The sequence below is a fragment of the Lepisosteus oculatus genome, chromosome 15 (genome assembly GCF_040954835.1).
Source record: "Lepisosteus oculatus isolate fLepOcu1 chromosome 15, fLepOcu1.hap2, whole genome shotgun sequence".
Lineage (NCBI taxonomy): Eukaryota > Metazoa > Chordata > Actinopteri > Semionotiformes > Lepisosteidae > Lepisosteus > Lepisosteus oculatus.
In genome coordinates, this window is record NC_090710.1 from 19,098,019 (window position 1) to 19,114,305 (window position 16,287).

The 16,287-nt window shown below is 39.8% G+C and overlaps 1 protein-coding gene and 1 long non-coding RNA gene across 2 annotated transcripts in view; both read left to right on the top strand.

The window, feature by feature from the left end:
- The first annotated feature begins 435 nt into the window (after positions 1-435).
- Positions 436-6,473, top strand: LOC107079460 (uncharacterized). The gene is made up of 2 exons (XR_001480407.2): positions 436-528; positions 6,188-6,473. It is a non-coding gene; the product is annotated as an uncharacterized lncRNA (long non-coding RNA).
- A 495-nt stretch (positions 6,474-6,968) lies between these two features.
- The window catches only part of fstl1b (follistatin-like 1b), a 51,872-nt gene continuing 42,553 nt past the window's right edge, over positions 6,969-16,287 (top strand). Inside the window, exons 1-2 of the mRNA XM_015363877.2 lie at positions 6,969-7,079; positions 7,191-7,247. Of these exons, the coding sequence (XP_015219363.1) occupies positions 7,191-7,247 (57 nt within the window). The 5' untranslated portion in view covers positions 6,969-7,079. The remainder of the gene's footprint in view (positions 7,080-7,190; positions 7,248-16,287) is intronic.

Genomic DNA, 16,287 nt, shown 5'->3' on the forward strand with positions numbered 1-16,287 from the left:
GATCATTGTGGAACGATAGACGAGGCCAAATTCCATAAGCTGGTGAAGACAAAGCAGAATTGAATCCTACACACAGTCATAGACAGGCACGTTTGTAATTGAGAAACGCATACTAGTGAAGAAATAATACAGTATATTACAAAGCCCTGAGCACTATCACAAAAAGGGCCCATTAACACAATTACTGCGGATTGATGATAGATAGTTGTAACAGGGCTCAGTGTACCGAGAGAGTTGAGGAAATGACATCATCACCCTCTGAAATCTAGACAGACACTGTCAAACAGTGCCCTCATCTGTATCTGCGCTGAATTCTCCGCAGCAAACAGATGACGACTTCTGAAGAGAAGATTGAAGATGGTCTTTCGGTGTCGTGGTGTTATTCGCTGTCTACCCGCGGGGTGGCGCTGTGCATGCTAGCCGCCCCGTGCGTGACCGAATTCGAATCCCGGAAGCAGAATGGAGAGTTGCAATCGTCACGCAATCGATAATAAGTGCTATTCTCCGACCCAAATGATTTGTGGTGCTGTGAGTATTGTAATTCAATCAATTGAAATGTAGTTTGTTAGGTTTGGAATTCTTTGTAAATACACTTAGCGGCATAAAAAATACAAGTAATGAAACCAGCGCTCTCAATACATCAATGAAAAACGCACCAGAATTAGCTACCAGCGTTATTGCACAGGACGTCAGAGAGAAAGACTCTTGCACTTTCACAAGCTAAAACAAACATAATTTTCACCCAGAGATGTTAAAACAAAATAGCACAATTTGCTATCAATGTAGATGTGCCTGCTGTTTTCTTGGTTTTGTGTATGTTACCATTCTGCATTTCCTGTGTCAGGCTTAGTTCCTGGAAGTCCCGCTGTATTGTTTTTTGTTTTACAAAAGGTCTCATTTACAGAGCTGGTTGAGTTATCTAACTAACTGCATAACTCTGTACTTATAGATGGCCTCTGAGGCTATTCGATCACGTAGGGAAGGTAAAGGCCATACCAAACCCCAGCTGTGGCATAGTGAGCCTGAGCTCATCCTGGCTGCTAGAGTGTTAGGTAGCCAGAAAGCAGGAGACTCCCTCCCTGCTGGAAGAGACAATGGTCCATCACAGGAATGACCTCCTCAGCATTGCTGCAGACTGGCAGCATACACCAGTGTCTACAGCGGCAACTTGAACCCACAAGGCACCAGTTAGCAGGCCAGAGACTTACCCACTATGCAATACTGCCCTCTACCAGCTGTAGAAGATCACAGAAAAAATCTGCTTGAGCTCTGTAATGGAGCAGCTGTGTCTCCCGGCCATCTGTGATGGTTAGCACTGCAGGGGGCGAGAAAGAGAGACAGTGCAGCATTCTCAGGTGGGGGAGAGAGTCAGCCCGACCAGTGCCTTGCTGGGAGACCTCCTGGGAAAGCTGAGGTTGCTGCTGGAAGAGGTGTTGGTGGGACCAGTAGGGGGCACTCACATTGCGGTCTGTGTGGGTCCTAATGCCCCAGTATTGTGCTGGGGACACTATACTGTAAACAGGTGCCATCCTTCAGATGAGACGTCAAACTGAGGTCCCGACTCTCTGTGGTTATTAAAAATCCCAGTGTGTTTCTCAAAAAGAGTAGGGGTTTTATCCCAGCGTCCTGGCCAAATTTCCCATTGGCCTTTATCAATCATGGCCTCTTAATAATCCCCATCAATGAATTGGCTGCTTTTGCCATTTCCATTTCCCAGTTACAAATATGAAAAATATGCTAATTACCAAATATGCTGAGCAGGTTCTTACTGAATGGTTTGCTTCATCAGTCCCTCAAGCAGAGTTTCCAGGTGAAACTGATCACTACCAAGAGATATATAAATAGAGATATATAAATTGCCATGCATTTATTTTTGCTTGTTGAACAAGACGTTCATGATACCCAATATAAATGTGAAGGTCTGTAAAAGTGGGCAGCTAAAATTCATGGCCTGAGATTGAATTTTCAGGGGGAGGCTGCTAACTATGAAATTAAACTGCATTTTCCACAATACACTGAGAACATGGAGAAAGCCTAAGACACGACAGTCAAGAAAACATAAAAACTCTAATTATAAATCCTGAAACTATGCAAGTTAGGTGAAATGGAGACAAGAAAGTTTGACACAGAAATGAAAACTAGATTTTGTTTTCCTGAACATCTGATCAATAATAGTCTCACTGGCACTGTTTAAACTTACATGTTAATATTATTACTATCATTATGAAAAGTTTACTATTGATCAGACACTTGGAAAAACACAATTTGTATTATCCAGAAAATACTGGAAGTTGGGCATTGTTGGGTAAAAACCCCAAACACAAATGTAAAGTCTCCTGGCCCTCTGAGTTGTAATCACAGCGTGTTTTGCCTGTGGGGTGAAAGCCAGTGAAATACTGCTTGAACTTTCGTTTTTCAAAAGGAAATTGTGTTGTACATGACTAGTCTTCTCTATGTGATGGTTTGCCCTACCATCGATCAATGATATTCACACTGTGTCCAGGAGATTCATGTCTTCTGGTTTTCATTCCACCCTGAACTCTTAATGACTTTATTGGAATCAATTGTTCAATTGGACAAAAATGTCGTAATTACCATTGCTTCCAAGTCCTTATTAATTTTTAATAAGTTACCTATGTGTCTTGATGGACTTATAGCAGCCTTTCAAGAACAGGAATTAATATCACTAATTTAAACCTTTGCTGATGTATCCACAGGGGCACTGTACAGCTATTTAAGTCCATGTTGAGTATGCTACTACGGTGAAAATGACAATTATTGCTTTCTTTCTTATGTTTTTAATTTTTGCAGGCATGACGAAATTAAAAATTAAACATTCATGCTGATGTTATTTTTGAAATGTTATAGCTGGGCCAAAACAATTTGATGAAGTAATTATGAAACTGTTCTCTTATCATTAAAGCTTTCAAGATAGCATATAAAATCTTAGTCTATTAAACTAGTCTATTGCCAAGTTTTAAATTGAAAAAGCATGGCAGGGCCAGCATAGTATTGGGATGAGAAACCTCTGGAAAACCACTTTGCTGCTGTAAGTGGTGTTGGTGGACCAGTAGGTGGTGCTCTTACCTCTGGAACATAATTTTCAAACGTGTTACATCAGCTACCCTAGTGTCCTGGCTAAATTTCAGTCTTGGTGTTACGAAGCGTGTTTCAGGACCCTATGCAGACAGCACAATCCGGAAGGGAGTGAACACACACGAGGAGGAGACGAGGAACTGGGCTGGTAGACGAACAGGGGGGCGTGACGAAGGTGCACAGTGTGCGGGGGGGCACGGTCCAAGGCAAACAAGTCCAAAGGGTGTTCGTAAGGAAATCCATGGGATGCAAATGTCCAGAACCGGGTGGTCCATCCGTGACAGACAAGACAAAGTTAAAAGCCAGAGCGGGAAACGGCGAAGGGTCAGGGAGAAAAAGGGGGAACGGGACCAGGCACTCCAAGTCCCGGACTTGGCTGATTCAGGACGCCGATAGGAGGCAAATGCCACCCGAGCTGCGGACGTAGGGAAACTCGGTGGTAGGCGGGCCTCCGGGCGTCCTTGTTCCAATGCAGAGCCTGAAACAGAGTAGGGAGACTGGAACAGGGAGCAGGTGCGCAATTTCAACTGAAATGTGAAAGAGCCGGAGCGCCCTTAAGGGGGAGGGATTACAATCATGACACTTGGCTTGCTTGTACAGTCTGATCTCCTCAAAATCCCCTCTCAATTCAACTGGTTTAGTAATTTTTTACTTCCCAACACCACCGGTGGACAACTGGGATCCCTTCCTATGTGAAGAGTATTTTAACGTTAACAGGGCTAATACAAATACTTGTGTCCTAATGTTTCTTATTAATAGAAATAACTGTGTCAAAGCCCAGTCAAATTGTTTTGGTTAAATGAGTATTTCAGGCTTTATTCACATTTACTACAAACAGTTTCTCGCTCTACGGCTCAATGTCAGACTGCACCGAGAAAGGACGATTTCAGTTTATTTTTCTGAAATAAAATAAAACAGCCCAACTTTCTCTTCTCTGTGCTGCTTGTCTTTTAGAACTCCAGTTAGAGTAAACTGGAGAGTCCTAATAAGAAGATTAAATCTAAAGGGCAAACAGAGGATTAATGGAACACATTGCCACTGGATAAATAATATTAGCATCACACACCTCTGAAAACCTGACAACCTTTTTAATTTTAAGATTACACAATTGTGTCAGGAACAGTAAAGTGGGAATTCTTGTTGCAGAAATCCTTCCTCTAGTTCTCCCAAGAACAGTGTTTTTCCAAAGGACAAAAGAACAAAAAAAATGAATTTCCTCTGATGCTTGGGATTATGGCCTTATAGCAGAGAAAGAAAGATGACAGTCCATTGAAGCATGTAGACAAGGAACAACTGGAAGTTACATTCTTCAAAGACTGTTGCTGCAAGTAACAGCAATCTGCTTTAGCTCCATAAGTTACACACAATACCCATGTCTCTTTCAGGGCTCAGCTCAAGGTTTGCTGCTGAGGCTGGGCTCATCCACTGACTCTTAGGCTGATGAAATAATGTGAAATTTAATTGCATGGGGCTAACTTCCCTGTCAACTTCTAAACCTTCCCCTGCTAAACATTTTCAGGCCTGCAAATAATTTCTACTCTGATCAAATTTACTTTGACATAAAAATCTACAGATATGTTATAACTTTATTATTAAAGATGATTATTTTAGAAGTTATTGAGTATTATTTAAGAAGAACACGTGTGAACATTTTAAGTTTTGGTAGCTGTGACCTATACAGACTTTATTTATGGTGTGCTCGCTCCCTTTTCTCTGTTGATGCTACAGAGATGATATACAAATGCTTGCAAGTCTCTTAATGGCAATTACTGTACATATGTTATTCATAGTGATGGTCAGCTTTTAAGGTAAAATTCTTGGGGTGGTAATATTGCAGCAGCAATAGTGTGTAAGTATGTAGCTCATTGGTTGTGAACAGTCTTGGAGAGCAAGGTGAAAGAGCTGCTGAACTTTTAATGGGGTGTTTGTACTTCCATTAGCAAGAAATGATCTTAATGCCATATACAGTATGTGCACTTAATTGTATCATATAACCATAGGATCTTCAAACAGCCACTTTTGAAGTATTTAATTGAATCATCTACTGTACATGTTGAATAAAGTACATTATATTGAATGTAGGGTTTCACTTTTGTAATTCACATTACCAGGAATGACTGGGAAACCTAATGGACAGAGGTCACAACCCACTTTAAAAATAATAAAATCTTAAACATAACCACTGGCTTTAGAAAATTATTTCTTAGACTTTTCTCATGGCAAAGTGTGATCAGCCTTTCTTCTTTCATTCCCCGATTCATTCCTAAGCTGCCAGAGTCCACCTGCAGACCACATTAACACAAATAACCTCGGAAGAAAAAATCTGAAATTATTACATTCCTTTTTCTACTTGTTCAAGGTACAGGTAGTTATTTTCCCCCGTAAAATCTCCCAGTGAATTAGGCTGTGGAATAAGTGCCTTTAGCACAGTCTTTTTTAAAAGTCTGTTCTCAAAATCTATTTCATTTTTCACATTTTACAGCATATCCAAATGCTAAAATGCTCTCCTTGCTAAATAATTACTAATACGAGGCTGTGGTACTCTTGATTTCCCTTTTCAGTTGTTAATATAATCAATGAATACGCTTCTTTATTCAACACGCTCTTATGTGATTTAAATGTGCCAAACCTAGCTGCATCATTAGGAAGATGAACTCAAAGTATCAGACTTCCGAGAACATCTGAAATAAATCAGTTTTCTTACCATCCAGGGATCTGTGTGAGATGGCATAGACCCTGTTTTAGCCTATCTGTGCAAAATCTGTCTATTAATATTTAATCACTAGGTATTTGTTCTCTGAATCTGATTTTCAAATGGAAGTGTGGAGAGCTATGTATGAATTTAATGCAAGATTGTAAAAAGATCATGCTTTAAATTTAGACATATTATGGTTTTCTGTGTATACTGAGTGGTGTGTAACTAAGCAACCTGTGTTTGAAAATAGCATACTGGGTCTTATTTAAAATAAATCTGTTTAAGGACATTTACAGTAAATTGATATTTTCATTGGCTGAGTCAGGAGTTAAATTAAACCTAAAGGTGCTAAGCCCTTATTCCTAAGTACATCATAATTCCACCTGTATTCCACAGAGGCCGAAGTACCTTTAGAGAAGATGAAGATGATGAAGACCATCAAGAATGGCACAGCCAGAGAGCAGGCTAGAATATCATAACTCCAACATGGCCTATCCATCCTGTCTCCCTCTCACTGTGTGGAATTTTATTTCATGGATTCATTCAAAAACATTTCCCTTTAACCACTTCCTGGAGCTCCCAGAGACAGATGTTGTACTAAATATGCACAAGGCACAGTTAACTCCACTAAGATTATACAAGTGCTGTTTAAACTTTCAGAATAAACAAGAATTTTTTCTTATGTTTACGACTTTTATTATCATTCCTCAGTTGGCTTGTCGTGATGAACATCATTCTTCCTGGACTTTTTTTTTGTCAGTTATATGTGTTATTAAAACATGAACACTGTTGTTGGTGTTTCGTAATGGACCTTTTCCACGATTGTTTAAAAATCGGGCGCGGTTCCTTCTTTTCATTTAGGCCTTTAAATACAATGAATTCTTGTCTCAAGCGTGCAATTAATGACTTTGCCCCAGAAAAAAAAAAGTAAAAGCTCCCTCTTCTATATCACTTTTAACCTGTTTTTTTTTGGGGGGGGGGGCGCGATGTCGATTTTGTAATAATGTACCCCGTTTTATGTTACCATCGCAATCTTGTACTGGTGTATCTAAATATCAGTTCGCGGCTGGAAATTGTTCTCCGTGGGGTCACTTTTGCCTCCCAGCTTGGACCTTCAGCTTTCGGCTTTGTCCGCTCCGATCGGCCACGTCACACACGGGGGGAGCAGGGGCCGAAATTCCTGAGCAGTGCTCAAATTTCCTGAAGCCCCACACATACCTTCAGTGCGTCTCCGAGCAAGACTGCCTTTTTGCCCTCTGTGAATCTGCGCCCTTGGAAAGACAAAAAGGTACGAAAAGCAGTTCCTATCTTTTTCTCGTTACATCTCCAGTTGTTTCCTTGAAATACTCGGGCTCGCTGCTCTTTCTTACGAAATATCGCATCTTTCTGTCTCCCGCAGATGTTGAGGAGTCTCTCAGTATTTGTTCTCCTGGCGGTCGCCTGCTGTCATGCCGAGGTAAGCTGCGTTATTTTTTTAAAACAAGCAACATTTCACCAATCTGCATCAGAATAAGGACATTTCCTATTTTATCCAGCAATTATTACCATATTTAAAAGTTATAGCGAATAAATCATAACTTTGTATAAAAAGATGGATTTTTATTTTCAAATAGGATGTTCAGTGTTGGGAAAACCAGCCCTAAATTTAAGTACCGAGTTGAACTTTAAAAATTAGATTCCGGGCACGGAATAGACTCGATTGTACTACAATTTCTGAATTACCAGGCGATAAAGATGGTTACAATTGCCTTTAAGTTAGAGTGTAAAAGTAATACTTGCTTACACTAAACTAATACCTGGTTAGTAGCCTGCTGATTAACCGGGCTTTTACCTACTTTTAACATGCAAATCTAAAAGTTAATATCCAGCAAATATAGTAAAGTCCCAAAAGTCAGTTCGTTAAAATAACCTAAGAGTTTCTCAAGATGTCTAGGACGGGGTTCTGCTTATGTCTATAGAGCGACGACACCAGTCAATTTGACAACGAAGCTCAAGAATTGCTCAAGCGCTTAGAAGCAAATGTAGGATAAAGGGACGTGAGGTTTATATGGCTTGTATCAGGATTACTTTGTATCAGTGTTTATTTCACAGAGTGCAGTAAAAGCCTATCATTTAGATACAGATTACATCTGTACTGTATCCTCTCTTATATGTGAAACGCTTTGGGATGAAAAGCTCCCTGCACAAAGCATTAAGTTGTCTGTCTGGCATGTACCTCGCTATGTCTAAGTACTACACGATTTTTAAGAAAATGTTATATTGTTATATTGTATATGACATTACTCTTAAGCAACCGAGGTGCGCGCACATAATTTTACCGTTCTCTGTACCCGGAAACCTAATGTCTAATGTCTTGAAAGCACAATTATCACCAACCTGAACATCATACTAAAACAGTCATACTTAATTCACTTTTATGAAATATGATAAACGTTTTGAAACTTTAAACGTTTTGTGATATAAAAAGCAAGAGTGGGAGAAGTCCTTGCTCCAATACCATTGAACAGTATCTAGACCATTGTCTTCTTGTTTAACGATTACAGTCAGAAGGCCACCCAGGAACACAAATATTTGTGAGGTGGGATTTTAGTTTGTCTCCAAACAATTTAGGGAAAATGCCATACTGTACATAATTGCAGAAAGATGTACAGCACATTCACCAAATAAACACTCTGGGAGATGAGCAGCTCCTTTGTCAGTTAACCCTTTCTGTGGCAGTGCCCTGTGGCTCAGCCCAAACAGCAAATGACAGACGTTAACAGACAGCTGTTAAAGCAGAAAGATAAAAGGATGTTTTTGTTTGCTGGGTTTAATCTGCTCAGAAGCAACAGGGCAGGGAGGCTTGTGTTTCTGACACTGCTGTGTAAATGCAGCTGTTGTCTGTTGTAAGGTAAGGATTGTATGCTGGGCATCAGGACAAACTTGCTCCTGATTGATTGCTCAAGTGCTAAGATCCCAGGCTTAGTAAACAACATCTGACAACCACGATGCTCTTACTGAATTTAAATGTGAGATTGCCTCTCTAATGATACACAGCGAGAGTCTGTTGCTCCGCATACCAGGTGGGCAGCTGTTGGACATCTGCTTGGACCCATTTTTTTTTAAGTAGCAAAAAGCATCTAATTATAAGGAGCCAGCAGTTTCTCAAATGGTTTAGACTTCTCCATTTAAAAAAAAAAAAGGAAAACAGGCTATTGCGGGTATAAATGTCCTAAGTGTGAGTTCGATTTAAGCCAATTAGGGCCAATAAAAATATGTTTCAAAATGAATACGCCTAAGTATTCTTAATCGATGATAAGATAAGCTGCTCCTTTTGAATTATTTCTAGTCGAGCTTAGGACTTTTTTGGTGTGAAAACAGTCATGTCTAGCATTATGGGAAGGGCAGGAAGTGATGTATTGTAGCAATCAGCATCAGAATTGAAATGACCTCGAGTAAGTCATGGAAGAAGTGATGCTGGAGTGATTGCGTGCACTGAAGTGCTATGAGAACAGTAATACTCTGACTGCCCTGGTGGTGTGGAGCAGTGTTAGACCCCACCTGTACGAGGAAGGCCTCTTTCTGTGTTCCTCTGTGCGGTGCAAAAGGGAGGGACTGTGGAAAAAAAGAACGACTACAACTGCGAGACTCGGAGAGAATGGTGTATTTGTAATGGCCACGGTCTGCCTCCCACAGCTGGGATTCATTATGTAGGCACCGTGGCAAAGCTTCAAAAGGCCGTTGAACAATTTTGTCTGGGTAATTCTGAGATGAGATAATACTTCTCCGACATGGGCTGGTGTATGTTTCATTTGTTGAGACTGCTCGTCTGCACTGTGAACCTTAGCATCTGCATTCCCAGTAGCGTATGGATTTCCGGATTCTCTGCTGTACGTTTTATCACCACCTCCCAGCTTGGCCCCAACCAAAGGCGAATTGTTAAAAGATCACAGAAGACAACAGACTGCTTGAACTTGTTGAATAGTATTGTTGCTCAGGTTGGTTTGATTTGTCACGACCTCCTGGCCTGAACTTTTAAAAATAAAATCCAAAGAAATGAAAAAAAAAATATAAAAATATAAATTCTCCTTTTTTTGCGTCCTTGTTTTTGTGTCGCTCGGTCTTCACTCCTCCTCACTCTCGTTCTCCTGAGTCGCATATTCAAACAATCAATTCTATGCGGTTGTATACTCATATAGGGTAAGCAAGGGATTGCAGTATTTTTTTTATTCTGGAAACCTGAGTATAAATCCATCATAGCCATTCCTTCATTCTTTTCATGATGATTTTGTTGATGTGCATCGTCCCCAAATAAGCTCTTTGGACTGGTCGCTGCTCATCAATACTGCAGAAACCTCCTCTGATCTGAAGAACATCTTCCCTTCTCTAGGTCTCTTCACTCTCTTACTATTAAGAACTCCCAAGGGTCACATCTTACATCCAAAGGAGGGATGAGATTTTATTTTCTTACGGAAAAAATAATTTGACAGGCATCTGAGATATAAAAAGCAGCTTAAGTCGATTTCTCCAATCCATGAATCTGGCTTGAATCAAATGTTTAGGTTGTAGCTTACAATGTGATTCAGATTTTTGCTTTGAAATGCAGCAGATATGGTCAGTAAACAGCGTAATCAATCTTCGGCCTCCAGGCTTTCCTTGCTGACATTCCATAGTTAAAGATTGCTTTTCAAAACACGGAGTGTATAGAAAATCTGACATTACTGTTTTAAGTGTCAGACGGTTTGCAAAAGTTACCGATGCTGACATTTAGAAAACAAGAGAACGAAAATGAATTTGTCCAGATCCTGTGACAGCAGAGACATTTGCAGCTACAGTAGGTAATTGTACTGACATATCTGGATGTCTTTTAGACTTATTACCAAATAAACCTGCATCTGAAAGCAATAGTCTTGTTTTAAAAGCCTAGAAAACTATTACACTAATGAGGTGTTTATTTTATTGAGAACTCACTGGATCTGCTAAATAAAATCTCCGTTTGTAAGGAATTACAGCCTGTGTTTGAGATTTGAATTATGATTTCTCTGTCTTAATGATACAGTAAATGGTATATTATTTGGAATTTAAATTATTCTTTGTGATTAACAGAGATAATTCGTAATCTCTATTTTTAAATGGCATCTTTATTAAAAGGCACAAGTAAAGGTTTATTCCATGCTGAAGAGAGAAGAAAGAAAACACAACATTTTGGTTGTGGAGCCTTCTTCTGGTGTCAGCTCCACAGCTGAGATGTTGTGTTTTCTTTTTTCTCTCTTCAGCATGGAATAAACCTTTACTTGTTCCTTTGCAGCCCACGCATGCTGACGCAGCTCCCCACTTGAACTATCTTTATTAAAAGTTCATTATATCAAATATTGATTAAAGATGGCATTTTTTTCTGCTTATCCCCAATAGCCCCACTAGAAGTACTACCCTGGAATTTCATTAATATTTATGCTCTGCTGTACAGTGACATTCAAAATTTTCAATAATCAGAATTAACTGTTTTGCTTCATAATTGTGCTAATTTCACACAGGGAGAAGAGAGGTTTTTTGCAAGCAATTTTAAATTCTGAAAATTCAGAATAGGTACTTAGTTTCTCATTACAGTGTAATAGGGAAAATAGTTTTAAATACTGAAGACTGCCAAATGTCTGGTTAATTCCAATCAGTGTTACACTCTGAAATGGTGTAATTAAGTGTTGTAGTGTCTGTTGCCTCCAGACTGAAGTCGAACAGCCTTCCCTGAAAGTTTTGTGTGTCTGCCTATATAAAGGTCAGTACCATTTTCTTTAAAACTGTTACTAAAATAGCACTTCAGGTGCTTCTGGTTTAATAAGCAAATCAGTTCTCAACACGAAAGGACCCAGAATTTTGTTTAGGTTTCCAGATGATGTCAAAGGATTTTCATTCCTTCATTTTACCAAGCAAGTCGATTGTGCACAAATTCCCTTTTACTATGACAGCCCGGAGACCCGTTCACACAGCAGAACATCTGCTGAAGGAACTGGAACACTTTGCTCAAGGGAGCGGAGCAGCAATGCCCTACACAGAACTGGACTCCAAACCCCAGCTCTGCACTGCTGCCCCCTAGCTCCTGGGGGGTGTTACCGCAAGATATCATGCTTTTTATTACTTGCAAAATGTGTACATTTATTAATGACAAAAAACCCAGAGATAAATAAATAATGCTGGCTGATTCTAGATTGCATTCCATTAGATGCATCTCTGTTATTCATTATATCTACTCAGCGATGCTGTAAATGAAGTTTCTGCACATCGCCAAGCTGATTGTTAATTAGCAGCGAATTGCTAATAGTACATTTTTTAGCAGAAATGCAGATTTTATCATACAAATTAAATTTGTCGCATAACTGATAGCACATATACACTATGAAACAGCAGTATATGTTAGAATAACAACAATTCTAGAGTGCCTGAAAGACCAGTGAGATTTTGAACTTATTGTACTTTCTTACTGCAGTTAGATGTCTTGCGTTGTGTTATGTTTGTGTTACATTTGCTTGTAAATGACAAGTAAAATAGACATGAAGCCTACTCCCAGCATGTTTAGACAAAATCAAAAACTTAAGATACAAATGTGTTATTTTTTTTATTTCTGTATATTATTATTTACAATTCTAAAGGGCAAATCCCTTCAAAAACTAAAATTTATTTCATGAATCTTAGAATTCACAGAATTCCAAGAGTCTGTTTAATCAAGGACTACCGAGCACAGGATGTGCTATGAGATGCATTTAAAATTTATGAACTTCCAAGGCAGTGATCTAATACCCTTATGAATGCAGTTTTGCTGTCATGTTCTAGACTCAAGTGAAACTCTTTAAAGTATTCATGCTTCTAAAAATAAAGAAGCGACAAAACATATTTTATGGAAATGGAACCCAAAACAGTATTTCCACGGTTATACAAGGCAGCTCTTTTGTTATGGCTAACAAGTAATTAAATATCGTTACTTATATGGGATCATTTTTAATGATTCAGATTCGCAATGACAATTTGAAATGGCTTGCAGATGATGTGCTTGTGCTGAGAGGTCTTTCTTGAACCGGTCCTTTACTGGTAAATCAAAGTTTGACTGGTGTGTTATGAAGCTGGAGTGTCACAGAACCAGTCTAAAAGCATCCAACTGGGCTTTCCTGCTGTGTCCGGGAGTGCTAGAGAGGGAGTGTCATTAAAAACAGTTTTATAAAGAGATTAATTGTGCAAAACCCAGCATAGACAGAGTGGCCAGCCGTAGAAGAGGTTAAAATTTAAGTTCTCAATATCTGATCTGCAAGGCACAGAGAGAAGCCACTCCCTGACTGTTATTCTTGCTTCAAGGTTTTCTGGTCAGACTGTTTGAATCTTCGATAGCAAGAGAATGTGTTGGAGAGGGAAACTTTACAGTAAGTTGCTTCATGCAACAGCGAACAGGCAGGTGTGACATACAGTAAGTACAGAGATGCCCTTGAGATTCAGGCAAGCTATTTCCTGCCATTTCCCCTGGCAAGGTTAACAAAGAGGACAGATAAAGGACTGCTCCACTATGAACTGAGCGTCTTTGAAAAAGACTAAGGCACTTTACAGCCTACAGACAAAGTGCTCTGACTTTGACTGTGCTGCTGCTCTGATGTTTTCAATCTGTTTAGCATGTGCTGGGTAGAAATTGACATTCCATTCTTGGAGCAAGCTAGTTTTGAATGATCTTAACAGTCACATCTTTTTCTGGTTGTGTTCCCAAGCATTTGCCTAGCAAAGCTATGTTGTTAATGGTAGTGTTGTTCAAATCCAATACTGTGTTTTCTTAGGATGCAAGAATGCTAAGGATTATGGATTGTTTGGGATGTGTTTTGGAAATGTTGTGATGAATTCTTGGCCAATAATGCTGTGAAGTAGTTTGGGATAGCTTTAGATTCAAGATAAAAGTGTAGTTTTTGCTTTTTTAACCCTTTTTGTATCGTAAACATAATAAGAAAGATGGGTATGTGCTTAAGCATTCAGTATGTGCTTAAAGCAGAACACCACATGTATGAGGATATGCACTGTGTAAAACTTTGCTTTGGCAGGGCAGTTGATGCTATTCTGGCTTTGGCAATGAGATTCCAAAATGATCAAATCAGATGATCCTCTGCACAGACGAAAATACCAACATCCTACAAGTCCAGTAATATTACAATAATAATAATAATAATAATAATAATAATTTCTTACATTTATATAGCACTTTTCTGGACACTCCACTCAAAGCACTTTACAGGTAATGGGGACTCCCCTCCACCAGCACCAATATGCAGCCCCACCTGGATGATGCGACGGCAGCCATAGTGCGCCAGAACGCTCACCACACATCAGCTACAGTATCAGTGGGGAGGAGAGCAGAGTAATGTAGCCAATTCATAGAGGGGGATTATAAGGAGGCCATGATTGGTAAGGGCCAATGGGAAATTTGGCCAGGACACCGGGGTTACACCCCTACTCTTTTCGAGAAACGCCCTGGGATTTTTAATGACCACAGAGAGTCAGGACCTCGGTTAACCTTGTTAAATAACGAACTACGGGCTGAAGAGCTTGAACTATCGGGGGGGGGGAATCCACAAGCAGTAAACACTTTCAAATATAGAAAGAAAATTGGTCCAAAAAATATGAGTTCTTTCTAATGAGAACACGATTAGTTTAATGGCATGGCTGTTACACAGGCTTTCAATGAGGATTTTTCAGCTTTTCTTTTTTTTAAGCCTGTTCCATGGCATGGCCAAGTTGTCTCGAGTAAGAGTGCGCTGACCCTGGAAAAAATGTCTCGTGCACTTAAAGACCAAATTACCTGGATATGTGCCCAAAGAGGCCCTATGGCCAACTGTTGTACCTCAACACAGTTCCGTTGTGAAATCAAATACTGGGCATTTAGAATTCGGATTCATGTCGTTTGCCCTTGGCTGTTGAGCAGAGAAACGGGGGGAGAAAGCTGCATTGCACTGTCCAGGCCTCAGAGACTGCAGGGCCTTGAGGGTGGAGTGCTTTAGTTATTTTAACTGCTAGCAGATGTGCTGGGGTCTTTGTTCCAAGAAGCAAGGGCGCCTTTTCCTTCGTGCTTTCTTTTCTTCTTTGTTTCTTTCAAGCTGAGAAATAAATACAGCGCTCGCTCTCCGAGTTAAAAAAAATAAAAAGTACTGTACTGGGAAACCTTACAGGACTAAATTTCCCACTCTTTTCTGGGAAGCTGCTGTTCTTTCAGACTAAGATGACCAGTTAATCCTTTCAGTGAATAAATGCTGTCAGGGGAAGAGCCTGAGGTAGCGTTTGTGCTTTTCTTACTTTGAATCCGCTGGCGTTTCCCTGCTCCGGTCCCTTTTTTTGGGCCTTCATTCATTATGCTGAAGGATAGTAATCAGGCCCCATTCATCAGCTGCTTTTTGTTTTGTTTTTGGCGATTCAAGCAAGGATCAGAATCTTTGCATTCCAGAAATGAATTTGGAAAACCAGAAAGAATCAAGAACCAAGACTGCTGTGAAAGGTTTTGTTGAAGAATACAGTGAATCTGTTAATGCTACAGGGGGTAAGAATTGAGCTCCTCTAATGATCACATGCCTGGCTCCTCAGTGTCTTTCATGTATGTCTTTACATGTGGCCCTGTGCTCTAAGGGTTTTTAGTTTTATTATCGTCAAGGGCACTGACCGTGCCAACCTATTAGACAAGAACGAAACACGAAATGGAGGACACAATGGAAACCGCAGGAGAGTGCATTTGAAACTGAAAAAAGAAAGGGCTTCTTCACACAAAAGTGATGTGTTGCCTGGAACAAGCTCCTCAGCCATCTTGGAAGTTGATACCCTGGCTTCCTCCAACAAAACAAATTGAAGCATTTGGATGAATTAGTCACCGGAGATCAAACGGGCAAGATGGGCAGAACGACCTCCTCTTATTTGAAACTTTCTTATGGTTTGACATCACTCACTATGTGTTGTCCTTAAAATTGGATTGTGCTTTGACTATGCTAAACACAGTACAGAAACACCAACGACATTCTTTTTTTCATGCTTGTTTCAATGTCATGAACATTTCTCCTGTTTCTAATTAAACTTTATGAACTGCTACAATTTTCCATAAGCTAAAATATATTGCATAAAATGAAGCACGGAGCGCAGGGTGGGATGGAGAACACACATTGCCCTCCCCCTTGACCCTTGACTACAGTTACAGGGACAATTTTGAATGGCTAATATATGTAGGAAGCAAGAAGAGTACCTGGTAAAAACCCATACAAACACAGAGGAATATTCAAGTTTCACACCTCTTTGGTGCCTAATTTATTTTAGTGAATATGCAAATGTAAATGGCTGTATTCAAAAATAAGACTTCTAAGATCTGAATCTATCTGAAATATTAAGCATGTGCTGAGATTTTTTTTAAAAGATGTAACCAATGGAATTAGCCCCAGTTTATGGCACATTAAGAGGCCATTTTCAGCTTGTTTTGCGTTTGCTGCTGTGTTTAAACCCATATTGTGTAATGTCCCGTG